The sequence below is a fragment of the Perissodus microlepis genome, chromosome 12, assembly GCF_051167445.1.
Source record: "Perissodus microlepis isolate ML-2025 ecotype Zambia chromosome 12, ASM5116744v1, whole genome shotgun sequence".
NCBI classification, from domain to species: Eukaryota; Metazoa; Chordata; class Actinopteri; order Cichliformes; family Cichlidae; genus Perissodus; species Perissodus microlepis.
Genome location: NC_140472.1, coordinates 20,299,123 through 20,321,439, shown reverse-complemented (window position 1 = coordinate 20,321,439; position 22,317 = coordinate 20,299,123). Strand labels below are relative to the sequence as shown.

At 39.1% G+C, this 22,317-nt stretch overlaps 1 protein-coding gene across 3 annotated transcripts in view; it reads right to left on the bottom strand.

Moving 5' to 3' along the window:
• Positions 1-13,863: 13,863 nt before the first annotated feature.
• stpg2 (sperm-tail PG-rich repeat containing 2) overlaps positions 13,864-22,317 on the bottom strand; it is a 55,717-nt gene continuing 47,263 nt past the window's right edge. For all 3 annotated transcript variants that reach the window (XM_084946680.1, XM_084946677.1, XM_084946679.1), the window contains one exon: positions 13,864-14,966. In XM_084946680.1, the coding sequence (XP_084802806.1) occupies positions 14,872-14,966 (95 nt within the window). In that variant the 3' untranslated portion in view covers positions 13,864-14,871. The remainder of the gene's footprint in view (positions 14,967-22,317) is intronic.

Here is a 22,317-nt window from a genome sequence, read left to right as displayed (position 1 = left end):
AACCAGTCAGCGTTAGACCTACGCTTTCATCATTCAGGTTGTGTAACATGCTGTAGGGTTTTTGGAGGACTGCAATGCAAGCATATTTGCATACGTTGGATACCCCTCTCCATAGCCTCTGCACAGACAAACAATTACCCAAACAGAGCAGAAGTGCTATGCCATAAATTAAACATCAAAGTTTGTTTGTTTGGTTTTTTTTTTACCAAAAAATGAGTTTAAGTCACAATTATCAGGTGACCACAAATCTTAAAAAATTGCTAACCTGTGTCAGCTGAATGCATTTCTGGGTTGAGCAGTCTAAGCAGACAAGTCCAGACCAACCTCTCTCTGGCTACTTCTTGCAGCTCGTCCAGTGAGACACCGTGGTGTTTCCAGTATGTCACAAAACTCTTCCCCCAGGAGGCATCCAGGAGAGATCCTGATCAGAAATCAAGACCACTTGAACTTGAGCCAAAACCAATGTTAAGAAGAAGCAGCTCTACACGAGCTTCTTCTGAATGACTGAGCTCTTCACGTTATCTCTAAAGGACTGCCTTGCCACCTGTCGGGGGAAGCTCATTTCTACCACTCCTATCTATAATCTCATTGTTTCGGTCACTATTCACCGAGCCGGTGGGATGAGGGTTAAAAGGTGACGTAAGTCTTCTCACAGTTTTCAGATTTGCCACATTGCTGCACTGCATAAAGCATATGCATGGCCTCTTTGTTATTAATGGAGCTTGCATACAGGTTCACTGAAAATATTAAGTTTCTGTCATGTTAATAAATGATGCAGCATGCTCATAATCAGGCAATCTAAAGAAGTGTGCATCTTTTTCTAAAGTGTAGCTGTGTTGCCATTAACAGAGAAAAAGGAGAAGTATGAATACACAGACACAACAAGCAAAGGTGGTAGCTCAGACAGCCCTGGTAGCTGATCTGTTTTGCTGGGCCATCAGGTGGGCAAGCATGACTCTAGTAATGTCCACAGCTCTTACAAAGACACAAATATATAAAAAAAAATTTGAGTTATAGGAATTCAACAAGAGGTTGGATCACAAAATCTGCATGAAACTTTGTCCCTGTTATTATTTAATGCTTTCATTATTTTATTTTGTTCAGTTCTATTCATTTATTTATTGGTTTAAGATGAAAGCCAACATTCATCTCATCCCCGGCACAACAGCGGCAGCCAAGAATCACTGGGTGGTGGAATATCAATTTTGGATACAGAGTGGAGGAAATGAAAAACATTTCAAACAGAAACACCATCTGCCAAAATTCAAGGTTTGGAGAGTGCATTGTTGTGACACTGATGTAAATTATGTAGCAGTTCATGTCAGTACTTCTGGCTTGATAATTACGGCCGCAAAGGCAGTGTTTATTTACTGTTAATCCTGAAATCAATGTCACATGATTGCACAAGCACATTCACAGATAAAATATAAGTGCAGCTGGGAGAGGGGGGGCTGATTGCTGACAGAAAAATTAAATAATCAGAAAGGTTGAAATGAAAATCACATCTTCCACATTGCTTGGATGTGAAATAACAAAATCCACTTGATGTTCAATCTGTTTGGTGCCTTCCAGCCCTTCATGCCATCTTTGTCCATCAATCTCACATGAGGAGAAAGATTGGATTAACTTCATTTTTTTTCCAAGTAGTGTTGCTTTTTTTTTAAAAAAAATGTAAAATTATTTGGCAATCTGCCTCCAGCTTCAGAAAATAGCAGTAACCTCATTTTGGATGCAATATCACAACTAGATGAATATGCAGCTGGCAGTGGAATCATCCCTCCTCATTCAAGTCCAAATAATGTCTTTCAAACCAGAAAGGCACTTTCAAATGCCATCCTCTGCAGATGTCACTGACCTACTTCATAGTTTAAAAGAAAGTGATTCTAACGTATACTGAAAAATCCTTTCTTGGCCCGTGCACCACTTCTCCAAGTTTTATGAAATTCAGCTTGCGAGTTGCATGATCCTGCTGACAGACATCTAAACAGATAAGACAGTTGGTAATGATCGCATGCCTCCACCTCGGCACGCGCTCCGGCAAAGGAATAAATCTATGAGTTTTCTCTGCTGAATGTTTTCCTTTTGTCTTCACAGTTCATGCCTACAAAGCACACTTTTATTCACTGGCTCAATCCCATTATCTCAGAGGCTAAAAGAGTTGCTTTTCTTCCTATCCATCTACAGATTCAACTGACCTGACTTTGCAAATATTTCATGTTTTTTGTAATCCTTTACCCTTGTGCATTTGCCCTCGATGTTCCTGCTAACGCCTACTCGCATTCATTTCCTTTCCATAAAAGTCTTCCTTGCCCTATGTTCTGAAATCAAACAATGATTCAGTTCCTTTTACTGATGAATACAGGCTATGCTGACACATGTTCACCTCTCTGCTGTTTATCATTAATTAATATGATTTCTTCTCCCACCATCGTTTTTATTATTCAGATACTTCTGAGCATCCTTTGGCGAACTTGCATGCCTGTTGTCTGTTCTTTGTACTCCAACTGTGAACTAAAATGAACTTTGATTCTCACTGAAGACTCCCATCTGTCATCAAAGCTGAAAGTCTAAAATGAGCTTTTTATCTGGATGGAGGATGGGAGTTGTCCTGAAAGGGAAATCAATATACCTTTAAAACATCAAAATGCACAGACATGTTTAAAAATGGCTTCTCCCAGCATGTCCTAAAATAAAAGGCACACTTACACAGGACAGGAGGGTGCAGCAAAACCGAAGGTATAGTGACAGCTCTTGTTTTTGTGGAGATTCTGGTACCAGTTTTTTAACACATTCAAAGCAACTGCTGATTGGGATATGCTAATCAGGATACTGTTTTTGCTCATCTTTGTGGCAACGCAACCCTGGTAAAAATCTGTTTGAAAAGGCGCTTTGATAATGATACTGAAATGAACACAGATGACTGTGCAAATGAAATCGAACCCCTATTCTTTAACTGTAGTCTCCTGATGAAGAAGGAGAGTGGAAAAACAAAAAAGCTCACATTGGAAAGCTAAGCAGCAACAAACATTGATTGAAATTAAACCTAATCCCCAAGCATAATATAAATGGGAGTGGAAAAAAATGTGCGGCTCCAACATAAACGAAAAAAGTCAGCTGAGACTGAAGAAGTCACTTGGATGAGTGATGAAACGTTTCTCCCACTGAAAACGCTACATCCAGATGAACAGAATCAACTTTTGGACATTTACTTACCCGGATGATTGAGAACGCATCAATACGAGATATCTTAAAGCACTTAAGGCACCTACTCTAGACTAAATCTAGGGTGGAAAGGGTTAAGAACACACATGTACCCTGTTTCAAAGTCAAATGACAACAACCCAAGAGTCCTTAATTTATTGCATTGGTCTTCGGTTGTTCATTTATCCATTAATCGTTTTTCGTTTGGTTAATTTTCTATGTCTTCTTAAAACTATTTTTAAAGGAGCCTATTGGTCTTTAGCAATAGTTCTGTAGACTTTCTGTAGGTCTTTCCATGTTTTTCCTTTGACATTGGTTGCTTTTTCAGTCCAGTCCTGTGTCTTTTCGGATGAATTTTTGTTTTTGTTTAAGTCACTATGAATCATTCAGTGCAAGCATAAAAAGGCATCTCTGTTTCTAGCAGCTAGTTGCAAAAACAGATAATTTGTTTCCATTTCTTTAACAGAATCTATGAAAAATATTAAAAATAACTCATTTTGATGGACATAAGACACCTACAAGGTGTTTACAAAGACCTGGTAGCCAAGACCTTCCATCCTTGGCCACGGTGTGCCATGTGTACTTAAGTAATAAAAAAAAAAACAGTGACCTGACACAGGACCTGAGAGATCCATGTGGCCTTTCAGCTAATCTAGCTGCTATTTGCTGAGGCTTCGTCAGTGTCTATGGAAGGGTGGCTGTGAACGAGTCATTTTTAAGGAAGAAAACCAACAAGGAAAGGGTGAGATATGTTAAATTTCACAAGGACTGAACTCTGAATTAGTCACAAGGTCTTATCCAATCCAACTTTTACATTTGTGTTCAAATTGTTATACGTGTGGAGGAAAGGGGTAAAATAGTGAATGTCAGCAACCATCTCTAAATTATGGTGGAGGCTACATCATGGTTTGGGCCTGTATTTTAGCCAGTGGTGTTGGGGATTTTTCCATTGGTCCTGAGTGCTGGTCACATCTTGGTCCCAAGTACAAAAGTTAGTGTTGCCCAAGAAACCATTTCCTAGTTTTCAGCTCCAGTGCAAACTGCTTAAGTGTATCTTTCAATCCAGTCAATGTGCAAGAAAAAGTTCACTGCACAAGAAACTACAAACAGATAAAATACAGATACTAAGCAAATTATTATAGTGAGAATAACTGCAAAAAACAACCGGGCAAAAGAACCGCCTCTTACAAATTGTATAAGAAACAAACTAGGGGTTAAGTAGTTAATTGGAGAACTAGAAAATATATACAAAGAATATTTTTCTGTCTCAATGCAGGTTGTCAAATGTAAGGATTTGCAGCTTTTCTTCATTTACATCTTTTGAAAGTGAGCCACTTTGGGTTACTACTGACGACGACTGGAAAGGAAAACTAAAGCAATCAAAGGCGCAACTGGAGATTAGAGAAGCTTTTTTTCCCCCACACTATAGACGATCATCCAACTCATAGAAATTTAATGAAGGGATTAATGAAAATGATCATTAGTTGCAGCATTAAAATGAAATATTATGTGAGACGTATATAATTAAAAGCAAAGTTTAACCTGCTTTTGGCACAGCAAACACTTCTGGTAATCGGTTGGCATAAAAAATATTCACCGGTTTCATCTTCTGTGTTTTGGACTTGTCAGCACAACAAGTTAATTAAAGTTGTAAACTAAACCCTGGTAAGCAGCTTTTCTGTGTGTTTTCTTTCCACTTTCAGACAAAGAATTGGTTATTTTTAATGATAAAATCAATTGTAAAAATACTTGCAGCCCTGCTCAATTATGCTTGCTTTCAGTTTCACTCAGTCTTTGCAAAAATTACTTGATCACTTACTTTTAACCAGGCTGTTAGGCACCATTTAACCAGTAAATAGCTTGTTTCTAATGAGACTCTGCATTTAGAAGATGCATGTCAAAGTCTACAGCACAGTCAGTTCAACAGACAAATGACAATGCAAAGGGAGTGAAATACTTGACAACATAGAACAGCTTATTGTATCATATATTCTAAAAAATAATACATAATGATGAGAAGAGCCGCGGTTTTAATAATCACGCAGATTTGTTTGTGTGCTGTTATATTTATGATTCTCTACTTTGCATGATTTGCCATGAGACAACGTTCCAAACAAATCTGTTCAAGAATGAGCCTTGATAATGGCACGAAATCAGACATCTATTCTTGAACTACAATGCCCTGATGGGGAGAGACAAAGGAGGAGGAGGGAAGGGCGTACAGGTAAATTAGATTGAAAGGGAGAGAGAAGGACCAGTCAGCCAAATGTCGAGGAAATGGAAATAAATCAAAAAGCCCGAAAAAGAAATGATATACTGTGGTAAGATGGAAAAGAAGAGAGTAGCAGGAGGGAGGAAAGAGAGAGCAATGTCAGTGAGGAACTCTGAGGAGGAAATCAGCTGCTTTCTAATGGGCGCTGATTGCATCTCCTCCTAAATGTCAAGTACATTTCCATTTAAAGTGCCCCGCTACTTAAAAAGGCATGATGAGAGGCACACCCAGACCACACACCCCCACACATACGTACGTGGGCTAATACACGCAGTCACACAGTTCACAGATTCACAGACACAAACAGGAAGGTAAACACAAGTAAGCAAATGGCACAAAAATGCACACAAGAACATTTGTCATTTCTTCAAACATCTCTAAGTTCATGAATCATGCCAAAGTGACACATCAGCCAGAATACACTTCAGTCTCATCAATAACATCCTCACACACACTCACACACTTCTTTAGCCTTCATTTTCAAACCACCCTGAAATCTGCTCTGAACCAATGAGGCATGTGCTCCCACCGGGGTTTGGTAATGAGTGCCAATCAGGATCACCGTAGCCAACAGCGAAGACCAGGAAGATAGATGAGTGGCCAACAGGCCCCACTGCGCTGGAGTGAACAGAGCTCAGGGATACATTCAATATGTCACAATAACACACACATGGTCTACCACCCCAACAGCCCCTTACACACACACACACACACTCTGAAAAAGCTTGGTGCGTGACAAGAACACATTTTCCCAGCATCTGCCAACACGCAGAAACGGAGGCAGCCGTTCTTTATTATCTTCTCTGTCACATATGCACAACAAAGGAAGCTCACAGGCATTCATGAAGTAGTCACAAAAAGCTTGCACAAACACAATATGTGCGCATGCAATTTCACACTCTCGGTTTCTTTATTTTCAATCAGCTCAGCGACCGCAATTCTCACATCCAAAGTGCTCTAATGCAAACAAAGCACTTACATATAACAACATCTCAGCATTACTTTCACAACTTCATGAAATGAACTAATGTAATAGGAAACTAGTCCACCTTGTGATAGTCTCACACTATCCACAACACCACTAAGTTTCTGAACCACACCAATATTCAAACTCACTGTGATGTTAAACACAGAGCAGAAAAGTGTTATGACTGAAAAAAAACCTGTCCGTAGACACATAAATGTCTGCCAAAACCTTCTGTGTGGTAGTCTCATCTACAGTCGGTGACTTCTACTGCATTGTGCATTAATATGCTGGGCATAGCAGTAGGAGGTTACAGGAGATGGGGTACACCTGGGGTCCAGCTCAGGATGTGGCAAGGGTTAAATGGAGGGAACTTGTTGTGACCTTATATTCCACTCCAGGATGAAGAGGATAAGAAGAATAAACAACATGATTTTTATTTGTATGCTGTTCATAGTAAGGTGCTCTGAGCTCTCCGTGCATCAAGAATGCTAAAATCTTCCTTTTTAAGTGTATTGCAAGAGAGGACATAAGGTGTGACTTTTTGTACTTACACATCCTTATCCTATACTACACGAGTTTGTGTGGTGAATATTATACCATAGCGTGCATGCGTGTGTGTGTGTGTGTGTGTGTGTGTGTGTGTGTGTGTGTGTGTGTGTGTGTGTGTGTGTGTGTGTGTGTGTGTGTGTGTGTGTGTGTGCAGAATTGGATATTATCAGCATCAGTGCGCATCCGACATGCACCGATCAGGTATAATATTATGACCACTTGTGTGATATTGTGTTGGTCCCCTTTTGCTGCCAAAACAGCCCTTACCCGTTGAGGCATGGACTATCTTAGACCCCTGAAGGTTTTCTGTAGTTTCTGGCATCAACATGTTAGCAACAGATCCTTTAAGTCCTGTTAGTTTGGCCTGATCCTCCATGGATCAGGCTTGTTTGTCCAGCAAATCCCACAGATGCTTGATTTGATTGGAATCTGGGAATTTGGAGGTCAAATCAACACCACAAACTCGTTGTTGTGCTAATCAAACCATTCTTGAACCATTTTTGCTTTGTGGCAGGGTGCATTGTCCTGCTGAAAGAGGCCACAGCCATCAGGGAATACCGTTTCCATGAAAGAGTGTACGTAGTCTGTAACAATGCTTGGGTAGGCGGTACCTGTCAAAGTAATATCCACATGGATGGCAGGACCCAAGGTTTCCCAGTAGAACATTGCCCAAAGCATCACACTGCTTTCTTCCCATCTGTGCATCCTGGTGCCAGGTGTTCCTCAGGTAAGCAATTCAGATACACCCAGCCATCCATGTGATGTAAAAGAAAAATGATTCACCAGACAAGGCCAGCTTCATGGGCTTCATGGTCTCATGGGCCCACTGTTGGTACTTTAGGCGATGGACGGGGGTTTTCACATACGCATGAAACTGTGATGCACTGACTATTCTGACACTTTTCTATCAGAACCAACATGACGTTTTCCAGCAATTTGACCTACAGCAGCTCATCTGTTGGATCAGATCACATGGCCTTCACTCCCTAAGGGCATCAGTGAGCCTTGGCTGCCTACGACCTTGTCGCTGGGTTACCACTGTTCCTTCCTTAGACCACTTTTGATAGATACTGACCACCACACGTTAATATACCACCACTAACAGGTGCCATGATAAAGAGATTATAAGTGTTATTCACTTCACCTGTCAGTGATCATAATGTTATACCAGTTTGCTGTATCTGTAATCTGTAATTATGTTTCCCTGAGAAGAGAAAGTGAGGCTGTTTGAGAGTCCTACCCAGTATTTAGCATGGTTTTATATAATGAGCAGTAAGTTAAATCAATATCTCTCTGACAGTCTCAGTAAAGACTGAAAGTTATCTTTGTAAAGATATAAATTATGAACAAGCTATTGCACTGATTGCATTAGAATTGCTATACACTTCATATATTCATTGCAAACATTCATACAAAAATATACTCTGCTACACAGCTCAGACTCTTAGGGTATGAATCAGTGCTCAAAGGCAAATCATACATCTAAATGCGAACATTAGAAAAATATCCACAATTGTATTAAGAACATGCTAGCACACGCAGCCATATAATATACTCTTCAAACACAGATAACCTTTAAAGCCCACATACTGCACAGCTTGGAATTTTTCACAAGCAGCAAGTGGACCTATGTAGTAACAGTGTTAACATACGTAGTCAATAACAGCTCAGCGACATGTGCTGTACAGAATATCAATAAGAATATTTTGATATTATATTATATTTTATACCACTTACTGTCAGTCAAATGTTAACTAATGCTCCACACACATGGTAATGTGGCCAGAGAACTTAAAAGCTGTGCAACAGTGAATCAGTGCATCAGGAGAAGCAACCTAATGTAATACTGTCTTGATAATGATTAAAATAATTACACAGCTGGAGAAAAGGCTTAATGTAGTGTCACATCAACATAAGCTAATCTGACCCAACTTGCATATTGCAAAAAGAAATGGCTAACACCTTGATGTTATTCAAAAAAATAAGGAAAATAACAGGAGAAGAAATGGCCATGCATTTAAATCCCACTTATTTTGTCATTAAATAAAATGGTCTGTTGCATTTATGCCAACACCATAAATAGCTCAAATAATATTGTAGCATCAACATATACTAGTTTAACCTGCTGCTAGGTGGTTGCCAGGTGGCCAATGGTATCATAATACATTAAGTATAAATGAAGTTTTGTGGAGCTAAATTAGATTTTACTGCGGTGAAATAAAGCTGATATAATGCTGTTATAGTTACATAAATGTTAAAAACTGGTCATGTTAGCCCGTTGCTACAGGGTGATGATGATAACATCTTAATATCTGCTATAGATAAGAACCTTCAGTCTCTTATGATGAACTTGTGTGTCAAGTTTGGCTGCTTAGCTCCTGATTATGTAGTTGGCATACAAATAAACAAAAAAAGGCAGTTTTCATGTATTACAGTTATTAAATAACTTCTGGAATCATCATTACAACAAAACTATGTAAACTATGTAAGGCTAGTTTCCTCTATTGTTTTTAAAAGCCTAAACATGTAAATAAGTGAAATAACCTTCATCATGCAATCAACTAAAGCTAAGATTCTGAGTGTTTAGCAGCTGAGTTTAAATATGTTGTGTGTAAAGTGTACAGTTCTTTACATCAGTGAAGGAGTGGCCATATGTAAAGTCTCCTGAAGAAAATGTGCTAATGAAAAAGTACTGCTAACACCAGGAACAAGCACTCACTGATGCTGATGAGTGTATCAGTGTTAGTGGTGTAGATACAGTATAATAGTGTTAAAGTATGAGCAGCCAAGTGTTAAAAAAACAGAGTTGACAACTTCAGCAAATAAAGGAGACAGTTCTCAGACACAAATGTATTAATTAGTGATTTGCAAGTGATGAGACAGAGTGAGAGGCGCTGGAGAAGTTGATGGCATGACTCAGAAATTACGTCAGCATGAAGTACTGAGGAAAGGAGCTGCAGAGATTTGGGAAATATATTTTGATTGAAGCTGTTGATGTTTGGAGGGGGGGGGCAGCTAGTTTTTAGTACTGTGTGAATCACATTTGCATTTTTTATTAATCTGAAGGAAGCTCCATGCACCTGCAAAAACACTGGGAGATCATGAGATTTTTTTTATATTCAGTGGATGATGGCAAAGACAGAAAGAAACGCTAAAGGCATTAAAAAGCTTTACAGAGGCTAGTGTACCAGAATACTTATAGCCACAGAAGCGTAGTCAACACCAAGACAGTATTTCCATGTAATCCAAGTACAATAAGCAAGTTTTTACTCTTGAGAGAATTTAATTGTTTGGTAAACTTAATTTCTTAAGAAGCAGCATCAGCATCAAGCAGCTGCTTGACAGCTCATAAAAAATTAAAGAAGTAAATAAAAAATCAAATATCCATCATTTGCCAATTTGTGCTACTTTAAGGCAAGAATCACCCACAGCAGGTGGAGGAAAGAGAGAGGCGTTCAGAAGTGATGACCACAGAACGTAACCCTGGCTCGTTCTTCTCACTGTATCTTAATAAAGCCTCACAGTCTATTCTGCCCTTGTCAGCGCTTGTTAACCTGCAGATTGATTCTTCTGGACTACTGTACATCTTCTTTAATTAAAGTCACCTGCTAATCTGGCTTTCCACCAAGCTGTGTAGCTGTCATCACACGACGATTGCAGTTGAATATATCCCATTAGATTTGCATGCACTGAAAAAAGGAGAGGTAAAGTGATCTGAATATTTTAACGTGCATCAAAAAGCATCAAAACAGAATGTAACCCTGTCTAGTTCTTCTCACTGTTCTTCTCACTGTATCACAATGGAGCCAGTACACTATACTTTCAATATAATTCAATATATGATTGTGTTAAAACCCAGTGACACGTGTGGATGAGATGGAAAGCCCCTAAGATCATAAAAAATGTGTGTTTACATCAAAGCAATAAAATTTATAAGGATTTGTTAATTAACCTAAATGGCGTTTAATGATACACAAAAGCTTACAAGCACTTAAACACATTGAAATAAACATTTTGTAAGTTAATAATATGGTGAATGCTAGTTTCACTATGAATAATCCAGTGAAATCCTTTTACTGGGAAAAACTTTATTTTCACCGTTACCCTGTGAAGAGAAAGAGAAAAACATATACTCAAACCATCACGATGATAGACTTATTTAGTAATTTGTGCAGTTTTGTCTTTTTTGAAACGTTGATATGCCTCCACTAAATAACAGTGTTTATCACACAATATGAATGTTAATTTTATGCTTGGTTTGGCCAAAAAATTATACATTTGCTAACATATTTGGACAACATATGCCCAAACATTTATTTCCCTGAAGCAGTTATTTCTGGGAAAGAAAGCTTTAGCAGCTGTTAGTTTTTTCGTGTCTTTTTTTTCCACCCATGCATTTCCTGTACAAAAGTAACCAGTAAAAGCACCCATTAACTTACCCCCATTTTACAATTATCAAGAGATCTGTCAGGGACAGTTTCAAGGCTTGGCAGAGTTAATTATATTTAATAAGGGCTCACAAGGAGAGACGGTGCTTTAGTAAATGAGGTAGTAAAAATGCATTTATCTCCCAAAGACAATAAATAGCCACCATCAGGACACAGCATAAGGACACAATACAATATTTCTTCATCCCACACAAGACGTGTAAGTGACAGTGCTTGGTGCCGTGTGAGAGATGAGAACAGAAGAGAAAAAAGAACCCATTTGTGCATCGATCACTTTTATGCCCCTGGTCTGTTTGCATATTTTAGACCTATAAACAACATGAATGATGTGCCGTGTAATGCACCATAATCGAGATTTATTCGGAGGGTGTATGGGAAGGAGATGTTCATGATCTGAGAATCAGGAGGGGCAGTTGCAACTGTGTGTGCGTGCTTGTGTATGTGTGTGTGTGTGTGTGCGCGCGTGTGCTGTGATTTATTTGATTTAATTAGATCGCCGATGTAAAACAGGTCGCAGGGGGGAAAAAGGTAAAAACGAGTGCCGAGGGAGGCATAAATAACACCACGCTCTTTCCTTCCTCTCCGGCTTTTTTCTTCCTCTGGCTCTCCTTTTCTCTCTGATCTTCCCTCTGCCTGTATACAATCTCTCTTTTTTTCCCTTTTTTTCCCCCATGTTCCACTGGACTCCTTTTCTTCAACCCTATCCTCTTTTATGCTTCCCTCTGTCTTGGTTTTACTTTACATCTCACCTCCCTCTCTCTACCTTCTCCTCCCCCTCCCATTTCCTCCCCCACCTCCCTCTGCTCCGCTCCCAGCTGAATAATGATAGGGGGTAAACACCTCATTAGGCTAAAAGGCCCACAGGAACAATCAGAGACATGGTACTCAGTCCAACCTGTTACTCTGAATGTTCAGAGAAACATTTTGAACACGGCAGGGCAAAGAGACATCCCACACAGTAAAGGGGGAGTGGGTGGTTTGAGTCATTTGGTTAGTAAAGGTTTTTATTTTTGTTTTAAATAGATGGCCAAACTGCATCCTGGCAACAAGATGTGCACGCAAAGTGTCACCTGTGCTTCTACAGCAGGTTATTAAAACACTTGTTGTTGTTAACTTTGTCTGAAAGTGAGGAAGAACTCACACAACCATGAGTAGCTGATTTATGCCGAGCAATCAGCGGAGGTAAGAGACATAAATCTACACTCTCCGGTAGTAACTGCCAGTAAAAGTAGTTCATCCAGCATCACAAACTTCTATCACCTCATCACATCCACCCATCTTACCTACACAAGGTCAGGAACTTTTGAGCAGGCTTGAATTTCCTAACACGTCGAGTGAAAAAACATCCTTGATTTGAGAAAGTATTTTCAGACTGCTGTTGAAGATTTCAGCAGTCTGAATCAGAAGACACTCCCAGCAGAGTGAAAAGTGGCCGGTCAGCTGAAGCCCCATATTTCACAGAAATATGAAAGTCGTTCCATTCCCTCTGCAAACGCACAACGGCAAATAAGTGCTCTCCAGCAACATCAAACAATTTCTTTAAGGTTAACTATTTCTTTCTTCTTCTTTTTTTCCCATCACGGTGCCACATAGCTTTACTATAAAACCTCTTCTCGACTCTTCAGCCCGTCTCCACTTTTAGGTATATCAAAGCCCAACAGCGAGTACACTTAATATTTCATACCGCAGTCAAACCTCAGCTCTGTGCATGATTAGTAAAATTGAGTGTACAGCACCAGGTAATTCCACAGTAGATAAGCTGTAGCGTTGTTTTTACAAGGAGAATATAGTTCTACAGGCAGCTGCTGTTGGTTTAGATGTATATGTTGTGCAGCATGTGTATGTGTGCATCAATGCGAGGACATACAACACGTCTATGTGACTTCCACACTTGTTTCTTTGGCAGTCATTGCAAATATACATAATACTTGCTTCATGACTTATGCATGTTAAGCACTAATGTATGGCAACAAATTTATATGAATTCTAAAAATGTGCTGGTTTACTGGCATTAACTAAGGAGTAGCTTCTCATGACCTTAAGATGCATCATGTGTGAGTTCAAAGATTAATCATGTATGAAGCAGTTTGCTCGCCAAGCACTTTAACTGTGGGTCAGCTTCTGGCTTAGTAGGCAACTCTCTTGTGTATTTCCCACACCGTCGTACATCAGTCAGCAGTATCCTCCACTCCCATTGATTGCTCCAATCACTCGCCTCAAAGTCCAGATTAGTTTTACTCAGGACCCGCCCACTTAGGGTCACCGGTTGCATTGACTGTCATCTACACAAGTCATTAGATTTTATTGGCGTTTCTCTAGCTGCTACATCGCCATTTGTCTCTTCCTATGTGTACGCCCCATCAGGGGTGTGATCTGTGCTAGCATTCATCCAGCTTTACTGTTATTAACTATAACAAGAAAAAAAGTACTGTAGCAAAACCTTCACAACATTTTTAATATTTGAGTCATTTATGCCAGATTGGATCTTTCGATGCTTGACTTAAGACAACAACATGCCCTATGGAATAATAACAAGTTAACAAATCATTTCAAGCATTATTCATATGAATGCCTTTATCAATGTTACTGATATACAAAGTGGTTTATACAGGGGGAAATAATCCACAACAGCCAACTTCAGATGAAATGTTCTTGGTAGGTATACAGTAACACTCTGTGACAATAATGCAAAGTCATCTTCTTCTAAAGTGCTGCCTAAAACATTAAGGAAAAACAAATATGTTAATCAGTCAGCATTATGCACTGTAAACTTGATGTTTAAAAAGATACTGGCTGTTATAATTAGCTTAAATGAACTGTAATTTACTCTGAGGGCAATTTCTAGCACTTGAAAAACTGAAACCTATTACCAGAACAACAGCTCTAGGGAACTTCTCTGTTATTTGATAGCCCATTCTGGGCTTAGACACACACTCAAACACAAATATCACACACAATAAAACAAACAGCTTGGACAGATTGCAGACATAAGCTTTCAAAAAGTGGCTGGGAGTGAAAACTATGCCAAATGCATAATGAAATGCACACATACAACATATAAAAATATTACTGTCATTCTCACAATTAGTCTAAAAACCTCCTAAAGCCTGATATTGAATTACAATACATATTGTAATTGCACATTTCTGTTATTACATGAACAAACTTACCTTGTTTTCAGTTATTAAACTGTAACTTTACTCACTTGTTATCTGCTATATATTCAAACAGAATGAACATGACATCAATATTCATGAAAACTCAACTTTTCTCAGAATATGAATTTAAATGTAATGACCTGAGGACTGATCTTTTCCCCCCCACTAACCTTTCATCTTTAAACTCTGACCCACAAAGAACTCTATGAACTGCTGGTGGCGATAAAGGTGTTGGGTGTGCTTGCTTTAATGGCCTTGTGGGCTGTTAAAGGCCCATCAGCCACACGGGGGGAGCAGCTGGGACTCAGAGGGTTGTTGAGCGTCGCGTTGAAGGTGCCCTTCAGTAGTGTGTTCATAATACTTGGACTCAACTGCAGAGACATAAACAAAACAGAGATGAGGGACAATGAAGGATGATGAAAAGTTAAATGGGTGTTCTCGGCCACCCCTCATTTCTTCACATTTTGCTCGGAACATATGCAAGCATACCTGGAAATACAGGTTATAAAGCAAAACGTTTGTATAATTCTAATGAGCTTGATGAAAGTCAATATTTGGTATGGCCACCATTATTCTAATAGCCTGATCTATCTATTACTTTTGCAAAAAAAGTAATTAGATTACTGTTACTTTCCCGTAAGCAGGTATGTTCCTGCGTTACTAAACCGTGATTTTGTTTGTGAGAGTGTCTCATGAAAATGAGCAGTAACAGATGTGTGTAGATCAACAATGAATAATAGTGCGGGACAGAGTACGACCATGTAGCGTTTAAAGGTTGGAAGTACTTGCATTACTTTAAGTTGGATTCTGTAAAAAGTGACAAAAACATTAGCGTCCGCTGTACACTCTGCGTGGGAAGAAAACTTCTTTCTACAGTGAAAAATTAAAGTTCAAATCTTAGCAAGCAGCGAGCACGCTGCCACAGGAATGTGAAATTCAGAGAGAAAACCCCGGATCCCCCCACTGACATGAGCGCTGTGGCTACCACATCCAATTCCACTGGGCAAACTTCCACCGGCCCCACTCCTGCTAAACAGGTGAAAATAGACTTGAGAGTGACAGGACTTAGTGCTGCTGAACCTTTGTTTTTATTTATTTATTTATTTTGCTGTGTTTTACTTGCATCTATTTGAAAGAGTGAGTGTAAACACAAAATATAATTTTATTTTATATGCTGGAATATGCAGAAAATAGGTTTAAATGTTAAACAAATTTCTTCATGTCAAAGACTGTTGCTTATAATTTAATTTCTGCTTGATGCAATGTGCATAAAGTTAAAAGATTAAAACTAATAAAAAAATTTAAAATGACACTTTTTCATTTAATTAAATTTTATATGATGGATTATGCATAAAAAATAGAATTGGGCTGAAAGGTCTATTGCTTTATTACGTATTCAGGTTGTGCATCATGTTTTTTTTTAAAGAAACTAAGTAATAAGATAACTAATTACTTTTGAAAATAAGTAATCAGTAAAGTAACTGGATTACTTTCTCGGAGAAGTAATTAGTTACTAATTACTATTTTCAACTAACTTGACTAACACTGGTGGTGAAGATGCATGTCTCAGGTCCTGTGTCAGGTCTTTGTTGGATTCTTTTCAGATTCTTTCAGGCAATTTTCGTCTGCTATATATAGTTTTTTACGTCTGTCACTTTTCACACTGACACTATTTTCAGATATGTCCTTTTATCCATTTGGCTAATGCCTCTTTAGGTAGAAATGGAAACTAACTTTGTGTTTTTGCAAAAGGCTGCTATTAACAAAGTACCAAAAGATATAAATTAACATTGGTTCTTTGCTACGTTTGTCTGTTATGTGTAGACACACCACTGGTTCACTTAAGTTAGGTGGCTTTTTATGCTTGAATGATTCATAGGTCAGTGTTAAGTGGCTTAACAAAGGAAAAAAATCTTCTCAAAAGACACAGAACTGAACTAAAAATGAATGAAAACGCAGCCAATGTCAAAAAATCTTTAAAAAGACCTTCAAGCCTAGGTTATTGCTGAAGATCACTTTAAAGTCTGGCTCTTTCCAAAAAAAATCGTAAAGAATGATATGCGGCTCAAGACTTTTGCACATTACTGTATATTTTTAAAAAGGGAAAGAGAAGAAATAGCAAATTAACCAAAAAAAACCCAAAACAATTAATGCATAAATGAATAACTGGAGGCCAATGCAATAAATTCAGGACTCATGGGTTTTTGTCATTTGACTTTAAAACAGGAGTAATGAAGTGTTCTTAACATTTTCCACCAGGGATTTAAGTATTGTAGTTTTGTATTGTCTTTTAACACACATGGTCTGCACACTTACTAATTTCTTGACGATGCTTAAGCAGTGTTTGAAGAAAATTTATACTAAATAACATATATTATATTATGGTCAAACATTTTGTTCAGTCCTACCATGGACTGGTAACAGATCCAATGATATAAGGCCCAAATAATTTAAAATTAAATAATTATCTGAAGGGCTTAATTATTTCTAATATGCTTTTAGAGCGAAGGGTCATTAAGGTTAAAATCACAAACATGACTCAAAAAACCCTTACAAATACTGAGTCTGTTAGTCCCTGCTGGGGAAGGGGAGTCTTACAGAGGAAAAAACTACGTTCACTTCAAAGTCTGCCCTTAAAATCACCTCCCAAAAAACCCACAGACATACACACATATATATGCTCTATGTACTCACACACTTCATCAGCTGTCCTACCCAGGTACTGCTGAGCCTTTTCTGCAAAGCTCTATCTCCCTCTCTCTCACTCGCTCTCTCTCTCACCCCCCACTACCTCCATATAACCTTTGAGCACGTACGTGCACACACGGACACGCACACATCAGTATGCCAGAGGTGCTGCAGCAGGATTTGAGAACACTGGCGGCACGGCTCAGATCTCAGTATTGATCCTAATGGGAAAAGGGTTGCAGGTTCAACTCCAGGTCACCCTCGGGGTTACTGGGTAGGTCGAGGAGATAGGGGAAGAGCCCTTGGAAGTGACGACACCATTGGAATGGCAATGATGAGGGAGATTATGGGATGCTTCAGTAGGTCAAAGAGGGGAGAAGGTAAAGGGGAAAAATGCAGGTTGGTAATTGGTGGTGGTGATTATGTTACTTGGTATGTATGAAGACATATTCAACCGCGCCCATGAGCACAGACGAAGGAGTGCAGGATGCACAGTCGTCCCTATAACACACACACACACACACACACACACACACGCACACACAGACATGCACACACACACAGACACACGCACACACACACACGCACACACAGACACGCACACACACACACGCACACACAGACACGCACACACAGACACGCACACACACACACACACACGCACACACACACACGCACAGACACACGCACACACACACACGCACACACAGACACGCACACACACACGCACACACACACACACACACACACACACACAGCACCTGCCACACACAGTGAAGGAACGCAAGCATTTGCTACCCACAATCCAGCAAAACAAGAGACGCAAGAGAATCAAATTACTTTTCATGAGCAGCTCGTATTTACCAGTACTTCAGTCGGCCAAAGAACAGATTATACACCTTTTGAGTCCGTTCGTCAGTTTGACACAAAGTATAGATGGAACATCCACAAGGTCTGTACATAACAACCCTGCGAGATCTATTCAGGAAAACTTTACAAGACTGAAAACAAAATGAATGCCAGGTACCAAAATAGATTCTGATCCAGCCAAAGAGTGAGACAAATATGGAGACAAGGACCCAAGACCCTAATCAGGCTTTAGAAGTTTGTGAGCTCAACAATTTTTCTCTATTTAAGGCATAGCACTTGTGCTCCACTGACCAGTAGAAAAGGCTAGAGAAGGTCCTAGAGGTGCATGCCAGCAAAACCAGGTATTTTGAAAACTATGAAGGACTTTATTTTGTACAGCTTGCTTCTTTTTTGCAGGAGCAACACTATATATAAAAATATGGAAGATGAATGCTGTGTGTATAAACCACAACTTCACAGAATCCCTTTAGTCTTAAATAAATAAATAAAAACAAAATAAAACAACAAAGATCTAGTGTGTCACACACTGATTCATGCCATTCATGCCAAAACTCCAGACTTCATAGCTGGTTAAAGCCATGCAAGGACCTTCCTTTTTAAATGTAACTTCCACAGTGAAGTATATTCAACAGATTAACAGTCAATTAAACTGTACTGTAGTTTCCAGCTCTTTTAAAACATACATTTTCCAAAGTCAACAAGAATTAAAAGTAGGAACATGAAAACTCACACACAATGAGAGCCCTTACAAGCCACAGGCATCACACTGAGAAGCATATAATATGTCAACTGCGTCAAGAAAACCTTATGTTCTAAATCATAATGACTAGGAGCCTGAGTAATAGTAGATTTTTATGAAGGGTGCCAATAAATACATACAGTATATATACTTGTACAGCAGAGTGATATTGAAATTTCAAATTTAAAGGGTTACCACTGTCTGCTGAGCTTTACTCTATTTCATGTGCTGCACAAAGTGCTGAGAGTATTGTCAAAAATATACTCTTTAATTATTAAACTACCACTTACCACTCTTTTTTATTTCAAATGAAAAAACTTACGTTTCTTCTTTTTCTTGCCTCATTATGTGTTTTGTACTCGTCTAGCATATATATACCATTAAAGAGTACAGCATTTAATTAATATTTGTTTCTGCTCGACATCCGTTCCCCGAGTCGTTTTACATTTCCATATTCCATCCACACTTTTCTCTCTGTTAAATGAAGCTCAGCCACTAAGAACAGTGTTACTGTATGAGTGAGAAAGGTAATCAAGCCTGCTCAAGCAGGTACCTCACATAGTGCATTTAATGGAAACTCTAAATGAACCTTCACAGTGGACAAATGCTGCTCAAGTAGACAGCTTTGTGACATTATGCACACGTATGGACGAATGATCATGCGCACACTTATGCTGAAATAGCTACTGTTCCATTACATGAAAAGTCTGCTTCAGATTTCAGATGCTCAGAACACATTTCCAGCTGTTGAATTTAACTACCCTCTTCAGCAGCTCAATTTTCTGCTTTCTGTCTCTCTGCTCCTCTTCCTCCACGCATTTTCACCACCTTTTCAGCACCAACTCACCTCTACCGCCATTTCCCCTTCTCTCTCCCCACCCCCCCTGCCTCCTTCTCATTACTACCATGCTACACTCTGCCTGCTCATCTTATACAAGCACTTATTTATCTCCCTCTCTGCTCCACTTCATACTATATTTAACGCTGCATGGCCCGTGGTGTCATATAGAATCACAGTCACACAGCTAATTACTGAGCAGCGAGCTTAAACTTGCATTTCGCTATTAAAAAGGAACTTGACTTCCTCCAGCTAAATGGAGCCATATGATTATGTACAATGCAATAGAATCAGTCTATAACCCATGAATGAAATCTTTTTTTATGTTCTTGTATGGGGCCTTTACTTCATTATACATATGTATGAATACCAGATGGACATCTAAAATTATTTAGATCACAGGAAGGTTGAAAATAAAAAAGTACTTGCAAAACAGTGTGCAGTGCTTCTGGTAAGAGGCATCATGAGTAATCTGAAATGCCAAATCTAGTTTACCAAATTGTATTAGCTCATCTTAGAAGTGACTGGCAGGTTTGCAACATATGTTCTTCTGCTGCTTAAGGTGGGATTGAGCCTCTTGAAGCCTCTAACACATTGCAAGAGAAAGTCATTTACACCTACAAAAAAAATTCCAACTGACCTATCATGCCTCCTCCAGAAACTGGTGCACCAAAATGAAGTATATACTTGGACAGAAGAAAGATACAAATTATGCTGTCGGAGCTCTTGGGCAGCCAGTGGAGCAGAACTTAGGGCCTAATTTACTCATCTGCAGCTCACTTCTACAGAGAGCATTATTAGCTGATATTGAAGATCTAATCATGTAACTACGCTGCTACAAAGTTTAGCAAAACCAATTTACTCTTACTTTGAGACAATTATCTACCATCTTTAAAGCTCTCTGTGATGGTTAAAGTAGCTGCAGACAAACACTCGATGTGGATCTCAGTTCAATACAACTTTTACCACCCAACCCCTTGGGGGAGAAAGGATGGAGATAGGACAGGTTGAGGTGGGAACAGGATCATATCAGATTTTTCAACAGTTTTACTAGCTACAGTAGAAATTCCCACAGCTACACCTCCCTCTTATAAGAGAAAGAAATAAAGCAAAGAGAACGATTGTCATCGAGAGAGCAATGACAAAAACTCATCCAAAAAGATTATGATAGACCGACTTGAATGTCAAGGAAGGTGGTAGGTAGGCAGACTCACCAAACATTTTGAGCTCCCAGAGGAGAGAGGTGTATTTACAGCGTCCTCCATCTTGTGTGATACTTACAAATAAATGTAGAAAATGTATCAGCTCATAACAACCAAAAAGAAAAGGCACATAATCTCAACAATGCAACCTCTAACATCTAAATGACTATATAGTATGAATTTACACACAGTTAGCGTAGCTAGTGCCAACAACTAGGGCTGGGTATCGTCACTGATTTCTAGAATCAATTCAATTTCGATTCACAAGGTCCCGAATCGATTTGATCCACGATTCGATTCAATCTGATTCGAGTCGATTTGAATCGGGTAAATTTTGCCTCAGACAGTCAGAAATATTATAATTCTGATCACATATCAGTACATTTCCATATTTTTATTTCTATAAAAGGAAAGCTGACACTTGCCAGACTTTATCAAAGGTGTAAGCATCACAGCCTTTGTGTCAAAGTAACTGAGGATAAAACAGAAAAGCATGAAGGCGACTTTCCTGGCCTGGGATTTTATAGCAGATGACCTTAAAAATATTCTGCAGTAGATCAAAAACGAAAGAAAACCATTAATCAACACATGAACATTACCTGATGCTGCTGAAGTGAAGCAGAGCAAAGTTACAGAGGTTTTAAGAGACACGGCTAAGCCTTTTGCAATTTTGCATAATTTTAAAAAGTTTACATTTGTTCAGCAGCCTATTGAACAGCAGAAATGAGGCTTTCTTTTCGGAAGTAAGTAAAAGGAAAAAAAAAACAGGGGCTGACAGTGCTGTAAACAACGGTAGACTTGTGCGTAACAAGCAAGCGAATAATGCAGAAAACAGATTTTTAGACGGGAAACTGTTCTTGAAGTACAGAGAGAGAGAGAGAGAGAGAGAGCTGTGCATGAAGTGTGATTTTATCGTGGTGGAAGCAAAACAGCAAAAGTAAGAGGGAATTCATGACGATGTTTGCATGAAGCGAAGTTTGGATCTTGTTTTGCATCTGGTTCAGTCAATATTGTTTGGAGAGAGATAAAAACCTGCAGCTTCAAAATCAGCGCAAAAAGGGCGTAAACACAAAGCGCGGACCCGCCGAAACATCAGAATCAGCGAGCTTTCAGCCCTGACTGTGTCCGTGACGTCGGGTGAGAAAGGCGACATCTCACTGATTCTGATCCGTCGGAGGGTCCACGCTTTGTGTTTACGCCTTTGTGCAGAATCTGTGTACCTGCTCTCATTTACTGTTTTAGCTGTTTGGTGGTTATTGAAATTTTGTGAGGTTTAACCTGAGATTCTGGCATTTCGGGCAAAGTACATTTATATTTAAAAAACGATATCACGTTATCCAAGCCAGAATTGATTTTAATCGATAATCAAAACCCACCCCTACCAA